The 16372-nt window shown below is 42.0% G+C and overlaps 1 protein-coding gene across 2 annotated transcripts in view; it reads right to left on the bottom strand.

Annotated features, from left to right (window-relative positions):
• Positions 1-1239: 1239 nt before the first annotated feature.
• olfm3a (olfactomedin 3a) overlaps positions 1240-16372 on the bottom strand; it is a 29854-nt gene continuing 14721 nt past the window's right edge. For both annotated transcript variants that reach the window (XM_086191652.1, XM_086191653.1), the window contains exons 2-6: positions 13834-13977; positions 13451-13606; positions 10858-11077; positions 9856-9962; positions 1240-9687 (exon numbers count right to left, since the gene is read on the bottom strand). In XM_086191652.1, coding sequence (XP_086047778.1) covers positions 9010-9687; positions 9856-9962; positions 10858-11077; positions 13451-13606; positions 13834-13977 — 1305 coding nt within the window. In that variant the 3' untranslated portion in view covers positions 1240-9009. The remainder of the gene's footprint in view (positions 9688-9855; positions 9963-10857; positions 11078-13450; positions 13607-13833; positions 13978-16372) is intronic.

The following is a 16372-nucleotide window of genomic DNA, read 5'->3' as shown; positions in this document are numbered from 1 at the left end:
GCAATGAAAATCTGAAATGTGGAATACATCCTCTTGGTTGTATTCAACATTCTATCTGACCAGTCAGTTTACAAGTATTTGGCCTTCAGTTTGATTAAAAGGCTGCAAATATTTGATCTTGAGAAGTAAAAATTTTAGTGACCATTCACTGTTCCGCCACCCTCTGATGTCATGCTTCTCGAGGAGCGTGCAGAGACGCAGGTCAGTGTCACACTCCTTGGCACCTAAATGGGGTGTGGCACTGGATATACTGGATCAGGCAAAGACCAGTTTGAGTCTCTGGATCTTGCTTTATGTAAATTTGTCAGTCATAATGACAAATGTCTCTAATTTAGGTTCCGATCTTACTCTCTCTGTAGTTTTGTCATGCTTCAGGATGCAAGGTGATAAGGCTCATCTGGTTTATAAACTCGAAAGCCTGACTTTACTCCTTAGATTAAGAGTGATGACCTCAGATGTTTCCGCCCTTCTCCTGAGGGACTGGAAGAGGAGGACGTGTCTCATATTCTCTTCCAGTGTGAACGGTTGCTGTACACCGTTCCTAAAAATGCCTACCTGTCGAAGAAAGAGAGCAATCCCAGTGGCTCTGCACAGCATCTGTCTTGTCAAAACTCACAAACAAATAACATCGGGTGTGGATCCCACAGAAAGCCTTTGGAGACGTTCATCCTCTGCTGCTCTTGAGGGACGACAGTGGAAGATGCTTGGCCTCTTTGTTTTCTCTATAAGCTGTAACTTTTTTCAACCTGTGTGTGCCTGATGTGCCTTGTTTCTCTTTGATTCACTGTGTAATGAGTGTTTTTTCTTAGGGATTGATAACAAAGGGTTGTGTCCTCTCTCCCAAGCGTGTCTATGCATGGACTGTGGCTTTTCCTTTGCTGAACTTTATGTTGTGTTCAGTCTTCATTAAAAGATCTGGGCTCTGCACCACTGCACATGTCCCGATGGCTGGTATGGAGTACCATCATTATTTTGTTTCATTTGTGGGCTTGTGGTGGGATCCAGCCAGGCACAGACCACATATTCCAGTGTGCAATAAACCTAATAAATCAAGCAATGTTACATTCTGGATATAATGGATGCACGCACGGACTCTCGCCAAGATTGTTATAACATATGGAGAATAGTGGAAAACAAAGTACACTTTATTTAGTTTAATACAATCACTTTATTAACAAGAGGCTGAATAACAGCCAGCCAAAGTTAAAAAGGGTGGGTAAATGAACCAGTTTACCCCGATAAAGTGAGCCACCTTAAGGAAAGGTCCCAGATGAACCGAGCGCCCACAATCTGCGACAAGAAAAAAACTCCAGCCACGCTTAGAGCTGAAACCAGTTTACAAGAACAGGGTACATCTCCACCACTGGATGAGATCATCAACCATGCTGTAGAGCGAGACACGGCAGTTGTAACAGCAACAATTTGGGACAAACATGCAAAATTCCAGCGGCGACAATGTTCACGCTATATTCTCTTGAAGCCCACTTGAAAGAAAACAACCACAGCCATGCCAGTCTGTGAGATGCCAGGCGGACAACAGCTTGAAAAAGTAAATGGCGTGAGAGCAAACCAGTACTGCTGTGCCAGTAAGCAATAAAATGTCTTCAATAATTCTCTTGTTTTATATTCTCAACATATTTCATGTTATGGTCCCATCAAGCAGTCCCAATAGTTGGCTTGAGAATATGCAAACATTTCAGTGTTAAGACCTGGCTACCAACACATTACATGCCATCTTTTCTGTTGGTTCTGATACTCTGACACTGCCTGTTTAATAGAAATCCAAGTTAAACTGCGTCGTTTTCAGAAATGACAGGACTTTAATGACCATTTCTCAAAAAACCTGCTTAAACTTCTCACCTTAAAGGTTTTAAATCAATCCCATTTAAAAACCCATACTTCACGCACAGATCAATAGCTGATGCCAATGGAAGCATGCTCTGATAAAACTGTACAAAAGCAAACTCGTGGGGTGCAATCAGATTATCCAGTGACAGCATAGATAAACATGTATTGTCTGTAGAACTCCTGAGAGACCTTTGCTTAGACATTTGCTTTTTTGTGGAAACCAGAGAGATGAATCGCTGTTTCTCTTTGCCTGTTTCATAGATTTATATTCCTCATATTTGTGACGGATTCTAGTTCAATACTAAACTGAAATATGCAATGCAGAGTACTCCATTTTGGGGACTGGAATCAATTTTGGATCCTGTCGCTTTCAAGCCAGTGTTAAACACAAAAAGCTGGGGAAACACTGGGTTGATGTCGCGAGTTGATAACCACTGTCATGGTACCACTTATTCCTGTTGTTCGGGTTTTCGAGCCGCACCACTTTGCCATACCCTGGACACGGGCGTTGAAGTTGCAAGATCTCTTTTTCAAGGGACTCTTGATGGTGTAAACAAAGGTCCAGTAGACATACAGAAACCATTCAAAGCATGTTAAATCGTATATTATTAAACACAGACGTATATAACAGCCATTAAAGAATGGTAGCAAATAAAGCAACTTACAGTGACCGGGTTTTTAAGAGGCCTAAGTGGAATCAGCTCTTTAAGCTACAGATCTGTCTTGAAAACAAATGTTCATCAAATGAAATACCTGAATGCTAATGTGACATTCTTAAATCTGACAACCTCCTGTTAGAAACCATCATTTTAGTCTTAATGGCAATCACCTCAAGATTCATATAAATCTATCGTGACGATTCCAAAAGCAGACCGTCAATACTCATGCAAGTGTGCAAGGGCGCAACATCAGAGCTGTAAATGACCACATCATCGGCATAAAATGAGGCTGTGCGCTTGCAACGTTTAGGCACAGATTAGAACACAAAAAGTAAATAAATGTGTACCCAAAGGTTTCAAGTTATGAGGTTTTGTCCGTCTGCAGAGACAAAATTCAACATTTTAATGTGACGTTATGCTCATATAATTGCTTTCACATATTTATTATGCAGTTGTAAGACTGCCTGACTTCTGTTGCTTAAGCAAAATATTTTGCATTTGGTCTCAAGGAAATGTGCACATTCTGACTGTGCTATGCGAGTGGAGAGGAGAGGAGTTGTATTCTGTCTCTTGAATGTTTACCAAGCTTAGCTTAGCTCTGACTTGAGTAGGGTCTGACCAATATGGATTTTTTTTTTTTGGTGCAGATGAAGATTTCAATATAAGGGAATAAAAAATTCCAATGACCGATATATTGGCTGATTAAATTTTCTAATTTTTCATATACTGTAAAAAAGACAAATACCTACTTTTGATGGCTTAAACACAGTCCAAACATTTGTCACAAAGATTTAAATTGATAGGCAATACCCACTATCATCTCAGTAAACACAAAGAAGTCTCTCTGACCGTGTCAACATTTACAAAGTAATACATGTAGTGAAGTAGAATTCATCATAGGGGTTTAATTGGTGCACATTACATTGCGGTGTCTAAGCGGTCAGTAAGTGTATATCTGTTGGTAAGAGGCAGGCGGATAAACAGCTGCACAAACATCTCTGGTAGAACATGAAATGCGCCTCTCGGATGTCCTCTCAGTGTGCATTCACATTCTCTTTCCTCCATGAAGCTGTAACTTTGACCAGAAATGCTTTTTCCTCCTCGACGCCCTAAGTTAAAAAACACAGTCCGTGTGCTGCTAAAAATGAATGTAGCCCACAACTGTTTTTGCACGGTGACGAAGCATTACGCTAATTTGCTCCAGTCTTATCTGGTCTGGTAGCATGCAGCTGCCAGAGTGAGCGTAACAGTACTTTGAGTGACTGTAACTTTACCGTTTCGTCGTTCATGGTACTGTGACTGACTCGGTTAAATAGTTTAGCGAGGTAGCTAATATTTAAATTGGGTTATCCTAACTTTCTTTAGCTTGCTAACATATCACATCACGCTCAACTGTTAAGGGAAGCATGACAGACACAACGAGACACGTAATGGGAAGTGTCTTTTTTTTTATCCTACAAACTAGTTATTATAACCTTACCATTGAGGCAAACTGCTTGGTTTTATTCTAGTATGCCCTGTTGGCTTTTCAGTACCGTAATCTACTTCACTCTCACGCTGTGGGGTTGCTGTGGAGCGTCACATGAGAGGAGTCAGAGTGCCCTCGACTGGATACACAAGGCCATCATTTTTAAGAAAAACACCATATTCACAGCATTTTATTACTGAAAAGTATGTGTTAAAATTGGCCAACTTTTGGTAGATTACCGATAACGCTCTAATGGCTATAATCCAGCCCTAGTCTTGAGTCCTCCACATTTGAAGACCACAATCATAGAATTGTGATAATCCTTAGGCCTACCTCATAAAGCATGATTTTACCTGTGATTTTCCGCTCAATTGATCTTGATGCTCACTGAAAAAAAACAACAAAACCAAACCAGAGGTCAGAAGCACATTGGCCCTGGAGTGTTGTGCGAAACTTTTCAAAGAAAACTCCTTCGTGTCAGTTCCCTCCATACGCGTTTTAATCTTTTGTCAGGCAAGTCAAGGTTCAGTTGCTGTATTGCCAGATCAAGTGGCAATATCTAGTGGGCTACACATCTGTTTCTGTCTGTGATACGCTATGGTCATGAAAAAGCAAAACATGGTAGGAGGGAAACCTGCAAAGTCCCTTTAAAATGCAAAGTTGGGAGAACTCACTACATCAAGGCAATTTACTGCTCTAGAGTTTGGAAATTTAAGGCCAAATTTATTCTGTTGAGGAATATCACCAACAGTTAGACCAAAAAAATATGTTTTGCTCAGGTAATCTTTCATATTTAAAAAAAAACAAAAACAACTTCTAATATAGAGTTTTGTCGTGAAACATAGCGCAGGATAAAATGGACTCAACTGCAGGACATAGACCGATGGGATCACCCAAGCAGGTTATTGACAGACAGAGGTCGGTACACGGGTAGGCAATCAACGAAGGCAGAGGCATCAAAAAACATGAGAGGCAAAAGGCGAGTTAAAAAAACCAGCAAGATTCAATAACAAGGCTGTGACTATGGCAATGAAAACGGAGTGCTGGAACGCAAGTACAATACGTCAACAAACTGGCGATGAGACAAGACACAAAGGGGGAATATATACAGGACGAATGGGGAGTGATGAGCCACAGGTGCGGAAAACAATCAGGGATGAGGTGCACACAGACGGAGAGGGGGCAGGGCAGACAGGAACCTGGAACAGAGACAGGGGTGAGATCACAAAATAAAACAGGAAGACTAGACATGAAACATGAGGGAAACAATAAAACGCTTAACAGACGGAGGGACATGACAGCACCCTCCCCCCAAGGGCTGGCTCCTTAAGGCCCAGGTGCATGAGGTGAGTGGACTGGTCTTGACGTGGCTGACATGAAGCGTGGGGTGGATCCGTATTGACCTTGGCAGCTTGAGCTAGACAGTGACATGGTTGACAACCTTGGCGATGGGGAATGGACCAACAAACCTGGGAGCGAGCTTCTTTGACTCCACCTGCAGTGGCAGATTCCTGGTGGACAACCACACCCTTTGGCCGTTTTTGTAGCGGGGGCAGGTGTCCTCTAACAATCCGCGGCTATCTTGTCACTTTTAGATTGCCGTTGGAGGTTCCAGTGGACCTGCTCCCAGGTTTTTCTGCAGCGTCTCACCAAGGCCAATGCGGAGGGTACTGTGGACTCAGAGTCTATGGAAGGGAATGGAGAGGGTTGGTGACTCTACCCTCCACCTCCCAAGAGAGCATGGCAACAAACAGGTCTTGGATGGTTCAGGACTTACATGATCGAGCAAAAAAATGCGAGACAGGGCATCCGGTTTACCGTTCTTTGAACCAGGTCGATAGGAGAGTGTAAAATTGAAACAGCTAAGAAGATGTCTCGCCTGCCTCACATTCAGCCTTTTAGCTGACCCTCCAGCCAGTGGGCATTGGTACGCTTGGTTGCAGAGTTTCTTTGACAGGAAGGGACAAGGATGCAGCTTACCATCCTGAGAATTAACCTGAGAGAGGACCGCTCCAACTCCTATATCCGAAGCATCCACCTCTGTAATGAACTGCCGACTATTTATATAAAATATAAATTTTTCCATTTTTATAGCGAGGTATTGTCTGCAATTAGGAACTTTTTGTATACGAATTTCATACATGGACCAATCTTGTGCTGAAGGAAAAGCAGTAGATAGTGAACATTTGTGGAAACAGGATACACACTGTGAACACATGGAAAGACATCACAATCATGTACTTTTTTCATACTTGGATGGTTGATGAGTTTAAGCACACAAAGAACATGCAACAGACAACAGTCATTGGCTGCTGTTACCTCATAGTGTCGTCTGCAAACTGTGGCCTTGAGATTGCAACTTTAATACAGAGAGTTATGTGTGTTATTGTGAACTTTCCCATCACATTTTCAACAGCAGACACCATCATCCCCATTTTGTGTTGTGATTTTTAAAGAAGACTCAAGTCACGTAGCACAGTCAGAATATGCACATTTCCTTGAGACCTAATGAAAAACATTTCACTTAAGCAACAGAAACTAGGTAAACATACAACAACATAATAAAAGTATTCTAGCAAGTATGTTAGGGATCTTCTAGTCTGCATTGCTGCCTTGGCTATTGAAATATACCCTTCTTTAGGGTTCACTGAAAGAAAAGATCATTGTAAGAGGCCAGTCAAGTGATGTTGAAATGAATAGATTAATAGTTCAACTCCAAACACCTGTCTATGTTGGCTATGACTGTGTGTAGAAATGCACCTGGCTCGGGCACACTTTAGTAGAAGTGCATGTACACGCAACTGTGTTTACCCATAAAAAAGAGCCGACACTGCCGTATTCAAAACTCTCCAGAGCCTTCCAAAAAACATCCTCTTGTTATTGCAGCTCAAGACATCACTGCCAGAAATCGTAGTGAATGCCATTAATCATCGTAGCAGTTTGCCACTTCGGGCCGATTGAAATGCCAAACGATGACACTTTAGCCAGCGGAGCCGCATGTTGGGTGCAAGAAAATCCCTACCTCTTTGAGTGATACCGTCAACACTATCATCACACCATCTTTCATTTTTGGTCTTGGCTACATAAATACAAAGAAAAGAGTTTTATATCACGCGCATGCTGCAGTCTGCCTTTACATGTTGCTAGTTTTACTCTAACAAAACAAATAAAAATAGCATTTTGGCATGGAAATCACACAGTCATCACTGTGTGAAAACAGACATTTGATCAAATCATAACACGTGTCTGTGCTATCATTAAAAACATTTTAAATGAAATGTACAACGTAATTTTAACTAAAATGCACATGATTACACATTATTATTCTCCTATAGTTTGGTTTCATAAAAAAACACAAACGTTCCTTTCCCACAGAATGTCACACACACCACTATTTCACAGGCCCTTAAAAGAATGGTGACTGTACTTGTCAATTAAGTAGCTTTCACACAGTGGTAAATATGCAGGAGAGGTTGCACTGCACGTTTAAAGAGACTTACTTGATCATATGGTACACAAAATTCTGCATAGTGACTTAGGACCATGTGGAAAATACCAGTATGTGACGATACATGATACATGATACAATCATTTGGGTTGATATCAGAATCAATAGATCGACTGACGGTGTGTTCCAGCTGAACTCAGAATTCAGACTTTCCATGTTGCCAGTCGAAAATTTCAACTTGAATCCCATCCTACTGTCATTTGTTCTACATGGAATCTCATGTCTTAGTTGTATCAAATTAAAGAGTAAGACTTCTCCATTCCAAAATAACATGTAGTGTTGTTATCGACCAGTGCTTCTGCTGGATTGTAATCAACTCATGTATGGTGTCACTCTGATTTCATAAGAAAAAAGAACGTGGAATGGTTGGACCGTGAATTGCACATCACTTTGATTCACTATCTGCCCTGTCTCAGTGGCCGATTCACTACAGATATTGCTTGAATCATATTACCATGCAAACACGGCCTCAGTGTTTGTGCTGCTTGGTGCAATTTGCTCTTCTTTTGCCTGTGATTGCAAATGGTGGATTTGCAGCAAGAGCATAGACAGCAATGGCAGGGAAAAGGAAGCGTTTTCAAAACTTCAAGCAAAGAATTTAATGTTTAGGAGGGTTCAATCGAAAAAGTTTTTTTTTTTTTTTTAAGTCTGTGAGTAGTACGCACACCATTAGGCTGATTTGACAGAAGGTTGAAAGAAAAAAATTATGGAGGAAATTGACCCAGGTGAGTTTATACAATAGGCAAGGATTTTCCTCTGCTATCAAGACTGTGGTCATCCTACTTTCTATGAACGTGCTTCAATTACAACCATCTCATGTAGACATTTTCACTCTTACTGGCTATTAGCGCTGGTGTTTGTTAATCAGACATTTTGTTTGATTGTGATGAAGCCCATTTGCATAGAAAAGGGACGTGTTTTGCTCCAAATTTTACATATTACCTCATTGCAATATATGTAAATAGCACCAGAGCACTGAGACGTTACTGGATTGGTAGCACAGTTTAGGCTGCGTTTCACCTTTGTGGTTGCTTTTTTTTTGTGTGTTATTTGTGCACATTTAGTGGTCCGCACTATTTTGAGCATCCACTGTTCGGTTTGTTCTTCACTTGTAACTCCACGCAAGTTTGTGTTCTGTATCCTCATACTTTTAAATTGGCAAAAATGCAAGCAACAAAAAAAAAAATTGTAACAAAAGCACAGTTATATTATTGGAAAAATCACTTACAGACACAATGTAGAGACATTCATGCAAAAGCCTTCCAGCTCACATATCCAATACATAGCAAATAAGGCATACCAGTCTGGTCAGCAGCAATGAAAAAGTGTAAAAAAAAAGTCGAAGATGTTTTTCATATCAAATCCTTAGTCAATGCTAAATTCAGCCAGGAATCCAGAGCAACAATTCCAAAAAGTTCAGGTAATGGGGGGTAAATTTGCCCGACAAAAGACAATGTGGTTAAATAGAACATCTAGGGATAACAAATGATGGTGCTGTGGTCGTGGCTGGAGAAGACGCATGACATTTAAGAGACATCGTCTGTTTTAATGACGTGGTAGAGGGTGACATTGAATATCACTTGGTGTCCGTTATTCCAGGCATACAGCACTCTCTCCCTGGAATTGTAGTCAAGCATGGAGATATGAAAGTACTGGTTGTGGAAAGGAATGTCAATATACTCGTAAGCTGAAGTCTTTGTAGAGTAGGCGTAGTAAACCTTTGCTCCCGATAGGTGAGAGTTAGTGATATAGAGCGTCCCACATATCATGAAGGATTCACCTGCATTCCTTTTGGAGTACTCTGTGTTCCAAGTCTTCAGGACCTGCAAGTTGTCTGGATCAATCTGGGAGATGACAACATTTCCAGCATTTTGGCTGGTTGCATACACGACCCACATTCCCAGTTCATCAACCATGACATCAATGTCGGAGTATCCGCCCCACGTATATGGGTACATGTTGTGGAAGCCTGCAAACTCCAAAGCTCGCTGGGCCAGCACACTGCCCGTCTCAAAGCTGTACTTGACAATGATGTTGCTCTGGTACTTGTTGTAGTAAAGTGAGCCATTGTAGACTAAGTGATTAGTTCCCTCCCACTTGAACGGGAGGCTGTACGTACGAGAGACCACGCCTGAAACAAAGTCTTCTATTGTCTTGTACTCACGCACAATCTTGCTGTTGGCGTAACCGTCCATATACCAAACCTGCATGAGAGGATCAAAGAAGCTTAATTAATCCGTCACCTATCATCAATAAACATCTCCTAAGGTATTCTGAAAATAATGTGTGTGTGTGTGTGTGATGTGTGTAGTACACACATATTGTCAAATTACACAGCTCCTGGCACACACTGCCGTGCTCTCGTAACTCACCCTGTTGTTTCTGGTTGCACCGAGAGGATCAGTCATCCATGTGCCAAAGCGGGTTCCAGATGTCTTTACAGTAACAGGTCCATTGATTTTCATTAATTTCCCACATGCTGTTGAGAAAAGAAATGCTGTTACAATTTGTGCTGTGGAGGATTTTTCTCCAGCTGGAGTTCATGCCTGTGCCACTGGGGAGTGCGTCCTCTGTGCATACCAAGAAAGCATTGGCAACCAACAGTTTTAACTACCTTGAAGGATAATCGAGCCACTGCTGCAAATTAGAGCTGTAAGATATTTCAATTTCTTATATCTAGCGCATAATAATTCCTTTTAAACACGGAAAATTAAAATTTACAGAGGCAGAATCAACAAAACTGAGTCCTGCCATGGAGTAAATCTATGGGCAGCGTACACCAAGTTAGTCCATACCTTGTTCATGCAAACTGAACGTGCTATATCGGCACAGCTGTATGAGACTGGACGTTTCTTTGGGTGTTTTTTCGAAACCTTATCTTCCGTGCATGCCTTTGCATCCTAGTAATCCTTCTGCCTCGCAATATTACTTATTTTCCCACTAAATTAGTTGATGAGTGTTTGACATATCCAACCAGCAGACCAACGGACACACACCTGTGGTCATCTTGCTAAACTAATTTAAATGAAAATAATGGTGGTGTGGAATAGAGCATAAAAGAAGTCTTCAAAATGATCCACCGTAAAAAAAAAAAAAAAGTGCTAACAGGCTTTACATTAATAATTTCCATTACATATTGATATTTTTATGTGCGGGACTAACACCACTGTTCACACTGATAGCACGCATGGTAGTTATTATATGGTCGTGGTTTATTGTATTCAACCACTTTAGCTCTGCCATAAGTATTTTTTCCAGTACAATCTGATGTTATCGCTGATGGAGACTGCACACACCCATCACTGCTGTATGTCAACAATATACAGTTATTGACCCATTGCAGCATACGGCTGACTGTACTATACTCCACCCACTTAGTTTGCCCATACAGCTGCGGAGCCTGTTGTCCAGCCGCAGGACCCGCTGATAGAGTTCATCGTATTCAAAGGCCCCGAGCTCCTCCTGGATGCCTGTTAGCACCGCCGACAGGTTTCTGATTTCCTCCTTGAACTGGGAGATGAGCACGGCATCCATCTTGTACTGCTCCAAGACAGGGATCAACGGCTTCAGCTCGTCCATCTTGTCCTTGAGCTCCTGCAGGGGAGACAATGACAGCAACAGAGATGAAACACAGAGAGAATAGGAGGTACGAAGTAGGATGGGAGGTGGGGGCAGAGGAGCAGGCCCTGCTTCAGTGTCTCTTTGTATTTGTTAAAGTACATGCTGTGCAAGCACTAGACTGGGCCACCGGTGAGTGATTTACCCTTCTTCGCCTGTTTGTTCCACTGTTGTGTACCAACATGCAACTGCTGGTTAAATACGGGACTGTACAAAATAGACTGACAACCATGAGCCAACGAAAACTGTACATCAGTGTAAAAAATCCCCTCATTGTCCCACAGTCCTGCCATGATGGTGGTTGTTTCATGCAGTTACTTTTCAGTCTCATTCAGTGTCTTGCATCTTGCCACACAAAACGCACTGCCAATCCCTGAGCAGCTGCCCAAAGCAATTCAACAAAGCAGCTTCTGAGGAAAACACGAAAGGAAAAGTAAGTGCCTTTGAATATTTAATTTTGTACATATTCTATATTTCCAAGTTGGTGTCAAAGAAGCTCCTTGACTCATTTTTTAAATTCAGCTTACGATTAGCAAGGCCAATGTAATGTCACAGAACACTGAAGGACGTATGAGCGACTCAGTATATTGTTAATATCAGAGTTGTTTTTATTTATTCATATGCCCAGACAATACATGTTTATAGCAACAACAAAAAAGACCGATAATGACAAATGATAAGTGCAAGACAGATGTGACACTCGAGTTTGTAGGAGGACCTCCCCCAAGAGGAGAATAAAATGAAGAAGGCCATTTAAAAAGGGCAATTCAAACCAGCACGTTTTATAAATAATCTAAATTATTCTCATGTATAAATTTTAATTTTAATGGTTCCATTCAAATCATTTTTTATAAATCCATCCATCCAATTTCTATTGCTTATAGTTTTATTGTAGTTTATTATTGTTTCCGCTATTTATTACCCTTGTACTTTTTCAGCTGTTACTTCTGTGTTTCTGCTGCTGTAACAGTGCCAATTTCCTCACTGAGGGACGAATAAAGGTTTGTCTTATCCTGTTCATGGTCGTGGGTGGGAGTGGGGTGGGGGGTGGAGCCTATCAGGCGAGAGGCGGGGTTCACCCTGGACAGGTCACCAGTCCATCACAGGACCAACACATAGAGACAGACAACCATTCACACTCACAGTCACGCCTACGGTCAGTTTAGAGTATCAATCAGCCTCGTCCCCTCTTGATGTCTTTGGACTGTGGAGGAAGCTGGAGTACCAGAGAGAACCCACACAGGAACAGGGAGAACATGGAGACTCACACAGAAAGATCCTGTGCTGGAGCTGGGACTGGAACCTGGAACCTTCTTGCTGTGAGGCCACAGTGCTGACCACTGCACCACCGTGCCGCCATTTTGTAAATGTGTGAATGAATTCATTGATCAATTTTAGTTAACAATTTTTTTCTTGTTCTAATTTCTGGTAGACTAGAAGGGCATGATTAATTGAGTACATTTTTTAATGCGTATTTTTTTCTATAATTAATCAAAATTAATCGATTATTTTGACAAACCTAATAAATACATTTTTTTTTCAGGCAGTCAGTTCAGTGATTCCAAAGACCTCGGTAACAAACTGTCACCAAACATTTCACATAGAAAAGCAGCGTTGATATTAGATGACACCCACTCCCCACTGGCCATTAACCTTGTTTCAACGATCTTTCCTCTGTAGCTCCTCTTTGAAATATTTCAAAAACGCACAATTCACCCTTACAAGTTGATTTATACTTGCACTCCCAGAATGCTCTTGGTGTCAGTGGCAGCTGTGGAATCAATGTTATGGTGAATACATTAAAAACTAGGGAGGACCGATAGGATATGGGGTGTCACGATCCCTGTCTCGTGCTTCCTGTTTTATTTTGTAGTCATGTCCTGTCTTCCTGTCCTCCCTCCTGTGATTACCTCATGTGTCTCACCTGGGTGACTGCACCACCTGTGTCTTGTTTCCCCTCTTGTATTTAACCTGTGTGTTTCCTCAGTTACGTGTTGGGTCATTGTTGTCGTAATCGTAGTTGTCGTCACAGTTATAGGTGTTGTAGTTGCCACTGTCACTATCGTCATTTGCTGTCATTGTCAGTCTAAAGTCTCAAGTTGTCAGTCTCCAGTCTCAAGTTGTCAGTCTTCAGTCTAAAGTGGCAAGTCATCCGTCTCCAGTCTCAAGTCATCCGTCTCCAGTCTCCAGTAGCCAGTCACCACCCCCCCCGTCTCAAGCCTCCGTTGCTCTCAATAAACCTCTTTTGTGCGCCCTCCAACGTTCTGCATTTGGGTCTCCCTCGTCCATCAACACAAACCATGACAATGGGGTGTAATTTAGCTTTGATTAAACAGGGCTGTGGAATACCTGGAAGTTCCTGACCATGATGGATTTCCTGTCATCATCAATCTGTCTGAATTTGGTCCTTAGGCCCTTCATCTGGTTTTCCATCTTCATCACATATTGAAAATCCCTCTGAGTTCTCAAGTTCAGCACCTCAATGGACTGAGACATGTTCTGCACCTACAACACAACAAGCAGTGGCAAACAGTCACCTTAGATGGGGTCACCATGCGGTTTTGAGCAGGACATTTTCTACAAGAGAACAAACATTGAAAAGCCACACAACAGCGTCAGCAGATTGAAGAAGGGTAAGAAAGCAGTTGCTTCTTCAACATGCCCATCTTTTGCAGAGAAAGGTGAGAAGCATTATTGTTGCATAGGAAACCAAGCTTCTATGTGTTGACTACCTTTTCTAGTAGCTGGTGGAGCTGTCTGCTCTTGGCATCTCTGGAGCACAAGCTTTGCTCTGGTGCCACGACTGTGCAGATACAGCGCCCATCAGCATCTTGGGCCGAACTGTAAACCTGCCAGCCGTCCTTTGGTCCGATAGTCTGCAAGCACAAATACATACCATACATGAAACATATGGTTATGATGGTTATGTAACAGTTGTAAATATTTTTGTCTTTTGGGAATGTTGTGAGTGTCACATGGATGTGGGTGTGAATTCCCTCAAGTTTAAGCAGCGCTGCAGCAAAACCAGACAGACTTGACATTTATAATCAGAATTCACTCAGGATCTGCACACATACTGCATTGTGGGTGGAGCTAACAGGCCCCACCCTGTTTACGTCTGGCTCACCTAAATGACGTCATGTTATCAAACTTTGATTTCATTCATCGGTACCAGTGAAGGCCATGGAGTAGAAGGATTATTTTTTCGCGTGTTTTCGTCTGTCTGTGGGCCCATTTTTTAAGATTTAATATATCTTGTACTGTATGCACTGAGGGAATTTCTTCAGTTTCCACTACTCCTCCATGGGATGTAACAATGATTGTAAAAAGTTTGTGGTCAAAGGTCAAAGTCACTGTGACAAGCATATATGGAAGCACACAGCTGAGGTGCGGCATTTCTCATTTAAATATTATGATAAGAATCAACTTTAATATGCAAAAAAAAATCCCCTCTCTCAAAAGATACGATTTATTAACATGCAATCATGTGTGCAAATAAACAGTCTAACTTTTAGAGCTATGACACTCTTGTGAGTGACTGTAGGATGTTCTGGACTTTTTTTGAAGCCTTTATAAAGGTCTTGTGTGTTATAGCCTATTAACAGTTTTGTGATAGATGAGTTAACGTGTAGTACAGCATCCAAACAAAATTATAGCTCGACAAATGTGTGCAAAGGAATTACAGAACTTAGTAATGACACCAAAACAAATACGTGACGTGAGATGTACCGGTAGGAGTCACTGAACAAGACAGGAACCAAATCTAAGTCTGTGTCAAGGTCTGACTCATTTATACGATCCTTTGTGAAAAACATGTCTGAAGTTAGCCTTCATGTTAAGCAAGGCAGAGACTCAAAAATCGTTGTGTGACAATAAGTGTTTCTGTGGCATTGTGAATGCTAAGTGACGACAACATTGATTTTTTTTTTTTAACTGCTGTGTAAAAAGCAGACATTGTGATTATGGAAATCAATTCCACCTTTGATCCTAATGTGGGTGTTGTCTAGTCGTGCGTGCCACTGTCTGTGTTTTCATTTAAGCGAGCAGGTGGAGGATGACAATGCAAATCAATTCCATCTTTTACCACAGTGTGGGTTGTATAGTGGCACTATTTTTAAGTCAGCAAAAGAAGATGGCAGTCTAAGCATTTTGTATAAAATTACTGAATGAGGAAATAATGTTGATTATTGGTCATGTCAGTCTCTGTGATTTATGGGAACATCACCAGCATTTTGAGACACGGCGCACTTTTTTGTGTAATGATGACGTTGTCAGTGCAATGATGTATAAGAGAGTAAAACACCGACATGCAGCCTCACAGCGGGAGCTCAGACCTGCAACTGCTGGAAGCTTGAATGCGCCCTAATGGTGAGGAAACACTGGTATAAAAACCCGCTTTGACCCGCATGTTTCAGTGTGAAAGGCGTATAATTTGCAGCAAACAGCGTAGTGCATACTAACAGAGGTGAAATGGACAGAGGTGGTATTAACCTTCAGACATTTTCCCATTGAAAAGCAAGGAAGGATCTGTGAAAGTGCTCCCTCTTGCACTCAGGATGCAGCAGTCTGCTAATAAAGAAGCTGCTGAGGGGCTTCACAGTCTCATGCAGGGGGGGTGTTGTTATCCATGATGGACATCAGCTAGCTCCCTTCCCCATGAAATCAATCACCATTTCCTTTGTCTTAATGGGGTTGATGTAGAGGTGGTTTGGCCCACACCAGTAAATAAAGGCAGTGATGACTTCCCTGTACTCCAGGTTGTTCCCGTTCATCACCTGTCCAACAATGGCAGTCGTCAGAGAACTTCTGGAGGTGACAGCTGTCTGTGTTTTGTCTCAAGTCTGAGGTATAGAGAGCGAAGAGGAATGAGGAGAGCACAGTACCCTGTGGCCCCCCATGTTGCAGACTACCACATCAGACACACAGTCCCAGAGTCTCACATATTGTGGCCTGTTGGTGAGGTAGTTGATGGTTTACCCAGGAGGAACTGGAAGTGTCTGGTGCTTAGTGGATCAGGCCGCAGACCAAGGCAGGGGCCTTGGCGGTCTCATCCCCAGCTATGGAAGCTGGATTTGGTACATGGAATGTCACCTCTCTGGCGAGGAGGGAGCCGGAGTTGGTGGAAGAGGTTGAGCATTACTGGCTCGATATACTGTAGTCAGTCTCACCTTGACACATAGCTGTGGTTCTGGAACCCAAGTCCTTAACTAACACCATGTTCGAAGGAATGTCTATTGGTGCATGTGGCACCAGGACATCCTAGGTTGTAGG

The sequence above is a fragment of the Aulostomus chinensis genome, chromosome 21 (genome assembly GCF_037954235.1).
Source record: "Aulostomus chinensis isolate RoL2024-O1b breed Wild chromosome 21, RoL_Achi_v1.0, whole genome shotgun sequence".
Classification (NCBI taxonomy): Eukaryota; Metazoa; Chordata; class Actinopteri; order Syngnathiformes; family Aulostomidae; genus Aulostomus; species Aulostomus chinensis.
Note: the sequence above shows the minus strand (reverse complement) of the source record. Positions and strands in the feature narration are given on the sequence as shown.